A 14,955-nucleotide genomic window follows, 5' to 3' on the forward strand; every position below is an offset into this window, starting at 1 on the left:
CTCTGTGTGGGTTTTGCACGTGCCTGAATTCCCGTTAATTGCTATCGCCAGTCATATTGTATCATTTAGCCTAGCTTAATCGTTACTATCACTGCGATCTCTCGTGACTCTTGTAGCGTGGCTTGCCACTACGACTCGGCTGCTGTCTTTCCAAATGCACCTTGCCAAATCACTGGAATGGGTTCTTCCAATCTCGTAATTTAAGACTGCGCACTCAGAAAACTATTAGTTTGTTGGTCCTCTTTAGTCCTTTCCGTCATCTGCCAGCCGCTTTCTGATCTCGTTAGGAGACGGCCTGGAACGCCTTGCTTCTGGGCCATGCGGCTGCCCATCATTCCTTGGCTGTGACGGAAAACTTTGTTTACTTTTATGAGCCTCGAAGACTGAAGACGTGCCGGCTTGAGAACGGACAGGATTGCCGTGCATCGCTCCAAACCGACTGTTATAGCGCTTCTCAGCCAGGTGTTGAATAGTCTCATCTGTCATTGAACCAACCAGCTGCGCTGAATTGCCTTGAGACAGCGCTTTCTTAACATCAAACAAGTCCGCCAAACTCGTTACCACCACTTGATCGCTGTCACCGTCAGCAACAACTTCCCCAAGTCTGTAGATTTTCTGGTGTGAAGCTTCTCTAGCCACCTTGCACACCTCTAAGCACTGTTTGGAAATGTTGATGTCTTCCTGCAGGCGTAATCTCTCTTCATCCCTTTTAGGGCTGTCATCCAAGAGAAGAGTCTCAAGTCGTTCTTGAAGGCGGTTGCTAATTACCGCTAGGCTGTCTCGATTTTTATCCAGAGCTTGGCGTGTTAGCAATTGCGCTTCAAAGCATCCATGACCATTGTCACCCCCGTTTTCGTGTGCTTCCTGAAGCAAAGTAGACTCCCGGTTCGCCAAGGACTCAATAAAAGACTTTGCATCGTCACAAATACGAAGACATTGTGTAGTCACAGCTCTCTCGTCCTTCAGGTCAACCGTTACGTCTGAGGTGCTTGAATCCTCGGCTGTGAGTTGCGCCATCTTTTCATCTATCTGGCGCAAATGGAGCTCAAGATTATATGCTGTGTCATGTATCATCTCGTTGTATTGTTGAAGAACTTGGTGGGAAATCTTTGATGTGTGCCTGATTTGAAAGATGTCAGCAGAGTCTGCAGTAAACAAGGAAATGTGACTAACATAGTAATGGTGCCCAAGCCGACTGAGATTGTTGACTTGTACCCAGAGATAGTGTCTATAAACTCATTGATATCCCCCCTCATAAACTCCATCTTGGTCCAATCCAGGAAGCCTGTCTTTGACTTGCTGGTGAAGACCTTCATTGATTGCTCGAACTCGCGACACACCTGGCTGCACCGGTTGAGGGGACCCTGTAGAAGCACCATCATCGATGTCTCAGTATTGATTGCTTCCTTCAGCGAGTTCAAAATATTCCCGAGATCTTCAAGCTCATCCTGAAGTCTGCGCAAAGTCTTGTTACGATCTTTGAATCGTTTGACAGCTTCAAAGAGTGAATTCGTCGACTGAATGGCAGCTGTAAGAACAGCAAGTACAGAGACACTTATACTCAAAGGGTCCGCCATTCTTGACTTATGGTGTCGGTGCTTCCTCGGTGACAGAAATTGCGAACGTGATAGATATCGCCAGGAGTAAGGGCAAGGTCTCAAAATACCTGGTGTACGTTCAGTCGACTTGACCGTATTACGATCGACCGAGGTGATTGCAGATTATTTTGGGTGGAATGAAATAAAATTATAATGATACTAGTTTTGTACCGACATAAAGACATGAGGACATGTACCTGGGTTTAAAGTCTGCAGAGCGCAAATGACTTCGAAAGGGTATATCCCCGCAGGCGTTCTTGCTGACTAGGGGAGGATGAAGGAAATGGTTTCCCAGGGGGATTGCACAAATGGCTGGCGCGCTGTTACCCACATGATTGCGGAAATGGCGGGATTATCTAGCCCTGCTGCCAATCACACGCACTCAGTCGGTCCCATACAGGCGGCAAAATCTGGAGTTAGATGGCTTGAGCTAACGTTCGACCCGCAAACCTTTCAAGTGGTAACGGTCTGTTTCATCAAGCGCCGAATGATGGCAAACAGGCGAAACGTAATATACGACCAGGCCTCCTTAAAATGAACCTGTAATGCCATCGCCCAATCATTCGTCTTGTCATGCAGCTACTCGTATAGCCAAGGCCACCTAGTAATTACTACGGCCTATGGCTGCAGAATGCCGGGTCACGTGTAGTTGACGAGTCTGGTTGGTCAACACAAATGCTGACTCTGATGCAACATATCCCGCATCGTCAGCGTGGTAGAAAGAAAGCAGAGCGCTGTCGCTGCCGCAATTTAAGCGAAGTCAGATCTTTGTTTCGATCAAGGCGCGATCTTTTTCTTTTTTTTCTTCTTTTTTTTTTCAATAATATACCGTAATTGAATTCATTTTGGAGACTGATGGAAGAACGGAGGGATATTAGAAGAAAGAGAGGCCGACGAAACGCCAAACGGGAAAGCGGGGGCAACAATGCACCGCACCCGAAGACAATACATTACCGAAGACAGAGACAAGATGAAGTCATCAGCAGGCTTGGACGGCATGGCCGACATCAAAATACTATTGTTGTACCCCATGACCAGTATCACGTCGGTTGGATCTGTGCATTGTCGGATGAGTTGGCCGCTGCTTCGAGCATGTTGGACGAGATTTACGAGCGCCATTATCAGCCTCGCAGCGACACCAACACCTATATTCTAGGAACTATTGCTGAGCACCGTGTTGTTATGGCGTGTTTACCTACACAGGGTTATGGGACAAGCAATGCAGCGGTTGTGGCTACGAATATGCGACGAACCTTCCCTTCGATTTGCTTTTGGCTGCTGGTTGGAATCGGCGGCGGCGCCCCCGGCAAAGTTGACATCAGACTTGGTGACGTTGTTGTCAGTACCAAGGTAATCCAGATCGATCTTGGAAAAATTGTCCGGGATGGGCAATTGCATCGAACAAGTGTTGTTCGCACACCATCCCAGAGTCTTATGACAGCCATTGCTGCACTACAAGCAAGGCACAGAAAATCGTCAAGCAAGATATCCGGATTCATCTACCAAATGCTGAAGCGTGATCCAGGTATGGAGGGATTTTCGGATCCTGGTGCCGATTCGGATCTGCTGTTTGATAGTAACCACGAACACACTCCTCAGTTGATGGATAACTGCAGTCTCTGTAACATGTCGCGACTTTTGAGGCGGAATACACGTATTAATAGGGACCCAATTGTCCACTATGGGACTATCGCCTCTGCAAACCAAGTTATGAGAGACGCAAAAACAAGAGATCGACTAATGAACGAATTGGACATTCTATGTTTTGAGATGGAGGCGGCTGGCTTGATGGAAAGCTGTTCAAGTATGGTCATTCGCGGAATTGCCGACTATGCGGATTCCCACAAGAACAATCGATGGCAATGCTACGCCGCTGCTACAGCCGCAGCATACGCCAAAGAACTTCTTTCAGTCATACCATTGGCAGAGAAGTCAGGGACGGAAGTCCAGCGCGGTATGCAGAGAACACACCGCGTCACTGCTCGCCATTCTCACAATACCCCCTCAGTTTCGCGTGGAACCGAACAAGTTCATAGAATTAAAGGAGTCAAAGCAGGTGATGATGCGAACCAGATGTTTCTGTCAAATGGCACTCCGTTGCGTATTGAAAAGGCGACCGTGCGAAACAGGGGGTTTCAGCTGTTTGGTGATATACCATTGCAGGACGCCTTGAAAATTTTAGACAGGAAGCATAGTACTGGTACTGAGGAGGCTTCAGAGGAAGTCACAGCCAGCTCAGCCGGTAGTTCGGCTGCTATATAAAGCATCTTCCCACTATTGTTGCCATCTTTAATATAATACCGAATTACCGTAACATTCATTTACTGCTCGATTCATTGTCTGATTTCTGCGGACCCAGCGTAAATCCACCCCCATACCTTGTCCCAAATGTAGTAGTGCTTCCAGTAGGATCTCGGCTTGCAGTCGTTTGACGACTGTTAAGAAATTTCGAGAGTTCCGGAACTGATGATTCGTCCCAAGCCCCGATCACTTGCCAAGAACTCGTTCCGGCTTCCACATTTTCCGCATCGTAAACGTGATCTTTCGTAGATACCAAGAGTTGTACGCTGTAATCTCCGGCCTTGATATCTTTCAGACGATGTGTCGGACGCAATGTAGGGTCGGTTTCCTCTGCTGCATCCATTTCTCGATCAGAGTCCATCGCCAAGTTGGATCGGGTCACCGATTTGATTCACGTTTGTTGAAGACGGGGTTACTGAAGCAGAAAAGGGGGATGTTCGCTACCCTTATGGATTTCGCTTTGCGTTTGTGAGGTGCTGGATGGTAAACTCCCTGACTGCGAATCTCCTATTCTTCCCAGGAGGGGGGTAAAAGTTGCACCTGGTCAGTTTTGATAGGTACTCCGCGTGACGGTAGTGGGAACACCAGGCCAAAAAATGTCCAATGCCAGCCTGAATACGCGACCTCAAAATGCCGCTAGCAGAGTGGAGACATTTGACGGTAGCTGCCTCAGCCCCATCCAGCTGGGCTGGACCCGTCACGTCTCCTTGGAATCATTCCTCGCATGTCCTGCTCAATGTATCCAGAGGTATTAATATAACGGCCCTGAAGTCTACAACTGCTGGGTCTCCAACTGCATTTATTATCATATTGTCTGGTTCTGTTTGGGGTGAAGCTTGGATTTGTCTCTAGGATGTGGGAATAGGTCACACGCTCATCGAGTAAGCGTCGACCTGCAGGATCTCCCCTCACTTTGGGAGCAACAGAGCATCAGGACTGTGGACACCACCAGTCCTTTTTGAGCAGCTCTTCCTAAGACTAGCAGTCGCTGCTGCCTAAAATTTGTGCCATGCAATATCGCCGGACGCAACATTAACGCTATAACTAGCTGCAATCGACCCTACACATTAGCGAATCTCTGCTGATAAGCTAAACCAGGATTTGAGAGTCTGAAGGGCTTTGGGGCCATTGCTCATGAAGCAATCTACTGGGACCAGTGTTGGAAAAGGCAAGATTGCCTTCCGCCTGTGTGAGTAGTGGGCTTACGCCAAATTGTTCCCTGAGACTCGTTTGCTCAGCTCTCCGAAATAGTGCCTTTCGCTATTGTTATGTGCAAAAACACCTTCCTTTTTCCAACGAGCTATGCCAGTTGCTAAGCCTCTGATATTACGCAGCGTGCAATAACCGAAGGCTGTTAATCAAAACCGACTAGTCCATTTTTCGCTTGGTAGGTGTTTGTGGGTGTAGTTGACGGGTCTCTATGAAGGCATTAGTGACTATGCCCGGCGGTCCCGCTGGAACCATGAATACTTAAGTGGTGAAAAAGAGAATTGGGCCTGGCTGTGCGGCCAGGGCTACAACTTGCCCCGGCGTATGTGATCTGGTTTTGAGAGCTGGCATTAAAAACGCTTTCCGCTGGTCCTAATAAATAAGTTCGCCTCTTGAGCTAGTCCATCAACGTGGCTGGTTCCGAGAATCGGCCTCAGCATACCCCATGATCCACCACCAAGGCGGTGGCGGATTGAAAATATGTACTGGTTGCGGCACATAGGGAGGCGTCGATCAAAGGCGTCGTTCGGGGACAAGGACAGTCGACTATCGTTCTTCTGTACGCCCGATCTTGATACTGATTGATTATTCTCCATCATTTGTGGTGGCTAATCTATTGAGCGTTAGCTTAGCGCTAAGATTTAATGTACACAGCTGGTTAGTCTCGAACATATTGGCAGTTGAGTTGGTCAGCCACGGGCATGACATGACACCCTCCGATCCCCCTCACCTCATTGTGGGGATATCTTGGAATCAGGATTGGGGACAACATACAGTCGGACCTCATGTATAAAATAACTTCCAAATACTTTTCAGCTTGCCACGGCTTCTGTTCCGCCTTACGGTTGACTTGTATCTGTTTGCATCACTCATGCGCTCTACCACGGTACGTCAAGTGTTCTGAAAATCCAAGGCTGTACTAATGCAGCTATTTAGGAGGTTGAATATCGATCTAAGGAATTTGAGGCAAATCCACAATGCCTTATAAAAGAAAAACAAAATGTAGTCACTGCGTCTCAAAAAGAGGAGTCTGTGAATGAAGAAATTGGGGTGCAAGAGGGTCTAGAAATATACACCCAACTTGTTCATCACATCAACGAGATGCATCTTGCACTCAGCAATCTACAGGTGCGCGGACCAGCCTCAGCATTCCTGTTGCTTCAAACCCTGGCAGGAGCCTTGTCCAAAGCTATCATAACACAATTATATGACAAAGAACAGGATGACAAGGTCAAGAAACCAGAAAAACAAAAGACTCGCCCTTGTGGTACCTCAGAGGGCAGTGACATCGAATCTCGAAGTTTACTCAGCGACGGATGCAATCAGTGTGTGTCGCGACAAGACATCACCTACAACGAATGCGCGCATGTTGGTGCCGCAGAATGCCGCGTCCATGTGATCAAAGATATTAGTATGGGCCATGATGGGAAACAAATTTTTGTGGCTACTCTTGGTGAAGTATTCGATGTTAGTGGAGTGTCCGCTGAGAACAGGGCGACTCAGCTTATTGGATCAATGTCAGATACTGCGTTGCAAGAGTATTTCAGAGCGCAGTCAAACCAGTAGCAAATATGGCTATTAGCTTCGGTTGGCAGGAGGCAATTTGCTGAGTACTGGACCCGTTCTGTGCTGTTGTTCAGCTATCAGACTGGTTCAAAATTGCTGGGTCCCACAATTCAAATAAAGTTTGGCACGTTTGACCAGGCGCCATCACAGCATAAGAATCGATCCACGGTGAAACGTCGTCACGAGGCTAGAACCCATATCGAAACTTGGCAGCCGGTGGAGATACCTAGCTGGATGTGTGATTTCGCATTCCCAAACAGCATGATTACTGAGTCTTCCGGTAATTATGGGATCTTCAATAACATGGAAGCTGGAATCTTGTTGCTCCGGAAGGATGAACCCGGACAGGAGGAGAGTTCGACAACACAGTGGCCAGCTCGCCGTGGCTGGTGTGCCAGGCAAAGATGGCAGAGAGGCTCCAAGGTCATTTCTGATCCAACGACGGACCCATTGCCATCGTCAAGGGAGGCATGTCGTGTTTATCAGTCCAACGCTGTGCAGCTTGTCGGGTCATTCCGGTCCGCAAGACCTGACGATCTGGAACTAATGCGCGTAAAAACTGGCTTCGTATCTCTACCTCTTCTGAGGTCAAATGCCGTGTAACGAAGGAGTCGAAAACGGCGGCAGCACATCGTCCATCGTTTCGAAAAAGGACATGCGGAGAGAGACATCAGTGGCGCGTGCAGGTGGCGTTTGAGTGCGTTGTGGGTGCTCTCAACGGCGCTTGTCGCTATGCATCAGCCCCACCAACCACTGTATCTTCAAAATGACGGTGCATCGATGTTCACAGTCCACACACCGTTGTGGGCTTACACTATTACTTGAATGGAATGTTTAATAGGGTCCACCCGTGTGCATGCCGCGGTTGCTGAGACAAAGCACTCTCCCTGGCTCCAGATGATGTGGCTGTAGAGGATGTCGTACATTAGTTCCACGCCTCGGGTGACTTGTCCAAGCACGCCGCAAACATCTGTCGAATTTGAAGCTTCGTAATGACATAAAAGTGTCCCGTTTGTGGCCTGCCGCTTGACCGCAGGCAAACTTTTAGAGCCATGCTTTGCGAATTCACGGAACCATGTCTTAACTTACTCATTTTGCAAGTATGTTTTGCACGTGCCTAAACGCGTCCCCCGTTAATTGCTGTCGTCATTATATTGTATCATTTAGCCTGGCTTACTTAGTTACTATCACTACTGCCTCACACGACTCTTGTAGATGTACAGAGTTGCCTACTCCACACCTAGTTCATGAAAATCCAATATCGCCGTCTATACGAGCTGTCACATCCGGGCCAGCGCGCAGGTCTTGCTCCAGCTATACGTGCCGGGTGGATCGATGTTTGAAGACTTCTCCTCACAGAAGAAGTGTATTCGTGGGGCATGCCTCGAGAAATTCGGCGTGTCGATTGAGAAGCTCTTCAAGGTCTAAGTCCCGCTGTAGGTCTGGAAAGTAGAGCTGATACGGACTCTCGTTGCCATTTGTCAATAAGGCTCTGCGCAACATGAAGCAGTCATCCGCGAACCTCCCTCGGCACGAGAAATCTCCGTATGCTAATAAACGGAGAGACGCAACCCCGTTGGGCCCGAAAGCCCAATCCGCAAACTGGCGAAGGTCATCAGACAAGATTGTCGCGACAAGGATGTTCTGGTTGTTAGCCACGTCTGATTGCCGAGCCACCCACCCTAACATACCATCTTCGCAGATCTCCTGCCGACTCAGGCCCGAGCAGTCCCCAAACAAAGTAGCATCATCTAATTAGATCTGGCTGAAGACCAAAGATCCATATTTCCTAATGTCTGGCCCTGACTGCCTGATATGCAGGACCTGTAAACTGCCCTTGTGAGACAAGGGCTCTATAACCTCTTTCTAAATCCATATTAGATACTGCACACTCGACGTGACCAGGGATAAGAAGAGCAAATACCAATCGGCGAGGATCACACGCCAGCCCGATACATTCGAGATACAGCTCACCCAGTGGGTTTGGGGACTGCTCAGTGAACCAGGCATCACCTTCAAACTTCATTTCTTCGTCAGAATCTTCGTCGACACTTCTCAAGTGAGCCAGAAACGAGTCACTCAACAGCGCCATATCATTCAGGTCCATTTCCTCTTCAAATAGCTCGGACTCATCGTCAAGGTTCACGCTTCTGGCGTGGTAAATGAACCGCCGGAGAGTTGCCTTGTGTCGCACCGCCGTTCTCCACAAGGCCTTTGTATCTGTCGGGCTGGGCAGGGAGAGATAAAGGCTCTCTAACCCGCTAATGCTCTCCAAAAAGTTTCGCAAAACCTCTTCCTCATTCTCGGCTACAGCCATCAACCCGACTGGCTGATATATCTCCAGTGACGTTATATTAAGAGCATAGTTTGGTTCTATCAACCGTTGCAGAAACAGCTCCCAGCCAGGGCATCGGCGAATAGTAATTGACCGCAGAGATGCAGTATTCACAGCATAAGCAACTCCACAAGAGTGTGATGTTAGATCAAGGCCAGACAGTGACAGGTTTTCCATGGCAGGAAATCGGAGTTTAGTTGACTGAGGGCGTACTCTCAATATGAACCTGAAAAAGTCTGCAATATCATCATCCATTTCATCCCAGTGTTCCTTGACTAACTCCCAGTCGATGAAATCGAGCTGTAGGGCTTCCAAATGGTGGGCATTCTGCCGCAGTGCTAGGCCAAGTGCGATGAAGTCAGAATATGTCCGTAGTCCTGTCCAAGAAATATATTTTAAGGATTTCAGCCCCTGGAGGGCGAGCGCCGGGCTCTGGGAATTGAGCGCACAGTTGGCATCTGTCACGAGGCGGAGATGCTGAATGCGATTCTGATGGGTTAGGACATAGCCACCTTGTCCGAGAAGCTGTTGAGGGACACATACGCCCATGTCCCAGCTGCCATCGCTGTCAGTTACAATCGGCCATGCGGCCACGCCATGACGTACCTGGATTTCTGAAGTCTTCCATCTTGGAGCTTCTGCAAAATGGGCAAAATGCGACTGCCAAGCAGCTGCAGCGAAGAGCGATCTTGTCCGTTATCATCGTGGTCCATTGTCATATGCACCTCCTCATCGTCAACGTCATCGTGCACGCAGCGGAGCCTTAATCTTTCAGAAAACGGGGCTGATATCCGTAGGTTGGTTACACGTGCCAGGAGGTCGCTCGATCGTTCGGCAGCTCGAAGTAACCCTTCCACCTCCACCTCATCCAAATAATGCTCGTCGGGAGCTCGCAGGAGGACTTCATGTGTACCATAAAGATGCGCCGCTGCTAGAACATAAAGAGCCTTCGAGGCCTCACACAAGCTTTTGAGATCACGCTTGTCTCCGATCTGCTTTGCTTAGCTGCCATCCGTAGATGGACCAATGACAGGTAAAGGGATTAAATACATGTTCAATAATGCACGACAGGATTTCTGTCGGCAAGCTCAAAAGCATCTTATCCGGGGTAAGATTGACTAAGCTGGCCTGGTTGCATAACTTGCTTACATTCAAACTGGGTATTTTGGTGTAAGCTTAGCCGCTCTGCGAGAGGCAGATGCCTAGATTTATATACCAACAGAGCGGAGCCCCATGTACGTTTTGTCATGTGACTTATGTGAGGTCATGCTGGAAGTTTATGAATTATGTCCAAACCTTCGATCTGGAAGATTCCTCTTTCTTGATCTGAGCACGTAATACCACGATACAACTGTACGGCAGCCTTGATGGCCGTTGTCGTTTATGCGATCGGCCACTGTGTCCTGAACCAGGCTACAAATGGTCCACTAGGAAAGGCTTCCATAAAGGACGCTAACCCACTCTAGCTGCTCTGGGACAACGATCTCTATTCATCAGAGAGTACACCGTGGGCTTGTCGGCTCAAGCCATTATTCATGCGAGCCCATCAGCCTGCGCCACCCGCTGCGTGGCACATTCGGCACAAGCCAATTTTCGCACAGGCTCAAAAGCCAGCGCCGGGCTGGGCCGTAGCTGTCAAGCCTACTCGAATATCCGCTTATGCCTTCACCTTCACGCCAAGTTACTTGGGCGTACCAAGGCATCCGCGCCAACTGGCCTTCGACACTCAGCTGACGCTAGGATCAGCACATAAAAGTTTGCCTCCGAACAAAGCAAAACAGGCCAAGCGGCCTCATCATAGTACCTCACAGGCGATTGGAAGTGCGCTCATATCAGTCGGTGCAGCTTCGTCTACGCTTCAACGCCGTCTCTTAACTCTACTGCTATCTTCTTCCTGGTGTCCTCCCTCACCTGGTAGTCTCTGTACCACAATCGTGTGAGTGCCATCGTCAACAACTTTGCGAAAACAGTCTGTTGGGTTCAATTGGTTACGCTCCTTATCAAATAAATAGTACCCCTTCCTCATATAGTCCCTTGCCATCCGCCTTACGCGCTCCAGGTCGTCCGGGTTTGCTGGATCCACTATCAATGGATCAGAGATCACAAAGCTATCACCAGATTCTACATCCACAAAGTCAATACGAATCGTCCGTTTTCGCTCGGCCCCATCCGCTCCAGCTTCTTCTGCAACAATCGCCAATGCCTCCTGGTGTTCCTTGTTGGGGTCATGTGCCACAAGCTCTTGGAAGTTGAATCGTGTGTTTCGATCTGTTCGTCGCAGCACAATTTGAGTCTCTGCTCCTTGTCCCAAGCCCGCCGATAAGACCTGCCTCGAACCGTCGGCTGCCCCAGCGGGCGACTCGGGTGCTGGCTCTCCATGCTCTTCTGAGATGACTTCAGCAACCTCCCTTTGTCCATGATCTAATTTACTCTGCTCCAAGTGTACCATTGTCTTTAGCCGAGTCAACTTTTTCTCCTCCAAGATTACATCTTGTCGTAATCCATCAAGCTGCACGTTCCGGTCTAGAATCTGTCGATTGATTTCGTCTAGCCGTTCCTGAAGCGACGCTTCGTCTTGTGTCAACTCCTCGAGTTTCGATTCCTTGTCCCTCACTCGACGAGATATGTCACTATGCCTCGCTTGCTCCAAATGAAGCTCATGTCTTGTTATGGCCAAAATTACGTCCTCTTCGGTTACCGTCGTCGGCCTACTGCTGTTTCCAAGAAGTTCAGGTTGCTCACTGATAGGCATACAGGGGATCATCGCTACGTCGTCGTTCCTGCTAGCATCGTCGCTAGTAACAGGGCTTCCTAGAGGCGGTGGCGCTCCAAAGTACGCGCAGTAAACAGACCGTCGAACGAACGTCGACGTCATCTCCCTCATCTCGCTATAGACGTCGGCATGCATCTGCGGCAAAAAGAGGCGGGTTTTATCGTATCGGTAATCGGTGTCGTTCGGTCGCCCGCATCGTTGCGGTGGCCGCTCGTGCTCTCTTACTTCGTCTTCTGTCTCAAGTAGTGCTTTGCTTTCAGAAGCTGGCACAGCAGCCGCAAAAGCATCTACTATTTGTTGTATGCATGCCTCTGGATCTCGAAACATGTATCGCCCAGGCTGGCGGGCTGCGAAAAGCGCCTGTTCAGCTACCTTTCGGTCGGAAGATGTCTCCAAGATCTCTTCGAGCTGGTCTGATACAAATCCAAGTCGCGCAGCGAGAGACGCAAGCTCGTGTAGAACTGTTTCGTTTGCCTTGGTTCGCGATACCGCCAGAAGGTCCTTCTTTTGCGTGTCGGCTGGCAGCTCTTTGTAGTTGCGAAAAGCCGCCAGCCATAGCTGGCGTATCCCAAGGTCCAGCCGAGTGTTGATGTCTCCTGCCACGCTAGTGAAGGTTGTCTCTGACAACTGAATGATGCATTGGTCCTCCCTTTGGTTCGCATTGGTGAAACGTTGGTTGAGCACACCAGTTACGGTGTCGTCGGGCCCCACGTGCAGTATCTTCTTGATGCAGCCGGCAGCATCATTCAGAAGTTTTCGGTCCTCGAAAAAGGTGAACAGGGACGGGATGAGACATTGTCTGGAAGAGCTGCAGACTCGAGACCAGATTGCTTCACGCTGTGGGGGAGAGAAGTTCTCGAAAATTTCGCCACTCCGTACCTGTGGTGAAAGGATCCGGTGGTCAGCGGAACAGGCCCCTGGCGCCTTCCCCTCTAGGGCCGTGATGGTGCCTCGCGTAATCTGTTTCATGGCCTCCTGATCGCCATCGCAGACGTCACGCCACCATCTGTAGATATGGTTCAAGTATGCAAGGTTCGGCTAAGCCGATGTAAGCATTTGAATTAACAAGCGACTTTACATGTACACTACCTCATCACACTTCATGCCTATTAGTTGGTGTATGGTGCCCAGTCGGAAACTGCCAAACAGTCCTGGAATTGCTAGGAGAGTGTCAAAGGCGGGTCCGTACTCCTTGTGCTTCGAAAGTTGGTTGAAGAGTCTTTTTTTGTTCGCGTTTGTTGCAAGCCTGCCCAACCATAGGTTTTCGAAGAAGGGGTTTTTCTCGCCACCGTGTCCTTGAAACTGCCTGATGGTAACGTAATATTCTCCGTCATCCGGCGCCTTCTGATAATCGTAGCCATCCGTGAGTAGAAGTCGCAGGTCATCACTAAGATCTGTACCATATTAGCATAGATCACTTGCCTCCCTCGGCACGCGACGTACCATCGAGATATAGATCAACGGTCCATCTCTTCTTAGAGCCTTGCAGCACCTTGTCGGCCGCCGCAAGTCTGTCATGGCCCTCGAGGCACTCTATCTTGACGCCAGTAGGGAATTCCAGTTCCGGGTACGGTAGAGCATCCCTCATGAGGCTGGAGCTTGGAATTGAGGCACGAGCTACTGCCGCCTCTAGGACCTGCTGGGGGATAAGAGCCTTGACATGATGGCGGCTGTCTTCTTTACGACAGCCACGTTCTTGGCGAAACATTCTTTTAATAGCGTCGACATGGTTGTTTTTAGAGCCTGTAGCCCCATCGTCCGCTGGGTCTCGATACTGCAAAGATGCTATGCTTATGCTTGCGGTTCCACAGTACTTGGCTCGTCGTTCCTCCTCAATACGACGGTTTACAGTTGTAAAGTTCTCTACAACCATTGTCATAACCATTCCCAAAGAAAAAGACTGGATGATGCCGAAAGCTCGCTAAGTATCTGCAGCCTTCTTCTTGTAGCCCTAGTGATGTTCACAATATGTCCAATTATGGCCGCTGCAACTGACTTTGGCCTATTTTGGACGAAAACTCGGCCTGCCAGTTTATAAACCGGCACACTGGTTCCCATCAGGGCAACGGAGTCCAAGGTAAGACAAGATGTCAAACACAGTAAATCGACTCCAGAAACGCCACGCAAACCGTATTGATCCGCTCAGGCTCGTGGAGACGAACCGACTCGGACGTCGGGCCATGGAGATGGTCCTCGTGAAGCCCAATTCACCTTGGGATTATTACTCGAAGATTTACAGTCTTAAACTGGGCGAGAACGAGCCGGTTATTGTTGCTGAGAGGAAAGGTGGTCCGTCTTTTGACCTGGTGTCGGTCCATCCGTGCCAGGACCTCAGCCAGAGTCAGCTTGAACTGCTCCGCTCGATACAACACGCAAACTTTGTTACCGTACATGAAGTTTACAATGAACAGGATAAATGGTATATAGTTATGGAACATATGACACGTTCCCTACAAGAGGCTGTCGGAAACCCTTTTCTTGATAGCTCCAAGCTCGCCGCCATTATAGGACAAGTACGTGTGATGCAGCTCCGGTAATGCGTACCCTGACCGTTACTAGATTGTCACGGCCTTGGGCTATCTCGAAGATAAAGGACTACGCTTCGGGTCACTCACTTGTTCCGACGTACTACTGCACCCCAGTGGGAGAGTCAAATTATGTGTGTCATCCGTATTTTGGTCTGAAAAAGAGCTAACACAAACACCTCAGGTAGACAGCACCATTGCACGCAATCGGATTCAAAAGATGACATACGACGCCTCGGCAACGTCATGATGGAGCTGATGGATGGTTATGTCAAGGACGGTGCCAACATCGGTATTGACAACCCGGAGCGATGGAGCCCCGAAGCCTTACACTTCCTTGGCGCAACGACATCTGCTTCGTCGGCGAAGGAGCTTCTACAGGTATGCATACTTCCCTTCTCCTGAGGTTGTTTCCTAACCAGAAGCAGCATCCCTTTCTTCATTCGTGGCAGAAAGACAAACTTCAGGGTCTTGTGTCTTTTGTGACGACATGGACTAAGCAGAGTTACCGTTATCTTGGGTGGCAGGATAGGCAGGCTGAAAAAAATCGTTAATCTCGCGATGTGCGCCCTATGGATGTGACTGACAGTGGATTTGGTACTTGATTGAAGTTATTTATAGGGGAAATTCGTCCGTGGTTATTGAGGT

General features: G+C 49.3%; 6 protein-coding genes across 6 annotated transcripts; 3 read left to right on the plus strand and 3 right to left on the minus strand.

The window, feature by feature from the left end:
• Positions 1–243: 243 nt before the first annotated feature.
• On the minus strand, positions 244–1,577 carry G6M90_00g030450 (uncharacterized protein; the record flags this gene model as incomplete). Its single annotated transcript, XM_014683978.1, has 2 exons — positions 244–1,120; positions 1,174–1,577. The coding sequence occupies 2 exons, from the start codon at positions 1,575–1,577 to the stop codon at positions 244–246; spliced, it is 1,281 nt and encodes a 426-aa protein (XP_014539464.1).
• A 1,113-nt stretch (positions 1,578–2,690) lies between these two features.
• G6M90_00g030460 (uncharacterized protein) lies at positions 2,691–3,860 on the plus strand (the record flags this gene model as incomplete). The annotated part of the gene is made up of 1 exon (XM_014683979.1): positions 2,691–3,860. One exon carries the CDS (start codon positions 2,691–2,693, stop codon positions 3,858–3,860), a length of 1,170 nt encoding a protein of 389 aa, XP_014539465.1.
• A 55-nt stretch (positions 3,861–3,915) lies between these two features.
• On the minus strand, positions 3,916–4,260 carry G6M90_00g030470 (uncharacterized protein; the record flags this gene model as incomplete). Its single annotated transcript, XM_066130060.1, has 1 exon — positions 3,916–4,260. One exon carries the CDS (start codon positions 4,258–4,260, stop codon positions 3,916–3,918), a length of 345 nt encoding a protein of 114 aa, XP_065986610.1.
• A 1,719-nt stretch (positions 4,261–5,979) lies between these two features.
• Positions 5,980–6,674, plus strand: G6M90_00g030480 (uncharacterized protein; the record flags this gene model as incomplete). Its single annotated transcript, XM_066130061.1, has 2 exons — positions 5,980–5,994; positions 6,045–6,674. The coding sequence occupies 2 exons, from the start codon at positions 5,980–5,982 to the stop codon at positions 6,672–6,674; spliced, it is 645 nt and encodes a 214-aa protein (XP_065986146.1).
• A 1,755-nt stretch (positions 6,675–8,429) lies between these two features.
• Positions 8,430–13,655, minus strand: G6M90_00g030490 (uncharacterized protein; the record flags this gene model as incomplete). The annotated part of the gene is made up of 6 exons (XM_066130062.1): positions 8,430–8,540; positions 8,599–9,565; positions 9,616–10,001; positions 11,060–12,820; positions 12,872–13,176; positions 13,226–13,655. 6 exons carry the CDS (start codon positions 13,653–13,655, stop codon positions 8,430–8,432), a joined length of 3,960 nt encoding a protein of 1,319 aa, XP_065986388.1.
• Positions 13,656–13,869: 214 nt separating this feature from the next.
• Positions 13,870–14,712, plus strand: G6M90_00g030500 (uncharacterized protein; the record flags this gene model as incomplete). Its single annotated transcript, XM_066130063.1, has 3 exons — positions 13,870–14,295; positions 14,342–14,423; positions 14,492–14,712. The coding sequence occupies 3 exons, from the start codon at positions 13,870–13,872 to the stop codon at positions 14,710–14,712; spliced, it is 729 nt and encodes a 242-aa protein (XP_065986577.1).
• Positions 14,713–14,955: the final 243 nt, after the last annotated feature.

Source organism: Metarhizium brunneum, chromosome 2 (genome assembly GCF_013426205.1).
Source record: "Metarhizium brunneum chromosome 2, complete sequence".
Classification (NCBI taxonomy): Eukaryota; Fungi; Ascomycota; class Sordariomycetes; order Hypocreales; family Clavicipitaceae; genus Metarhizium; species Metarhizium brunneum.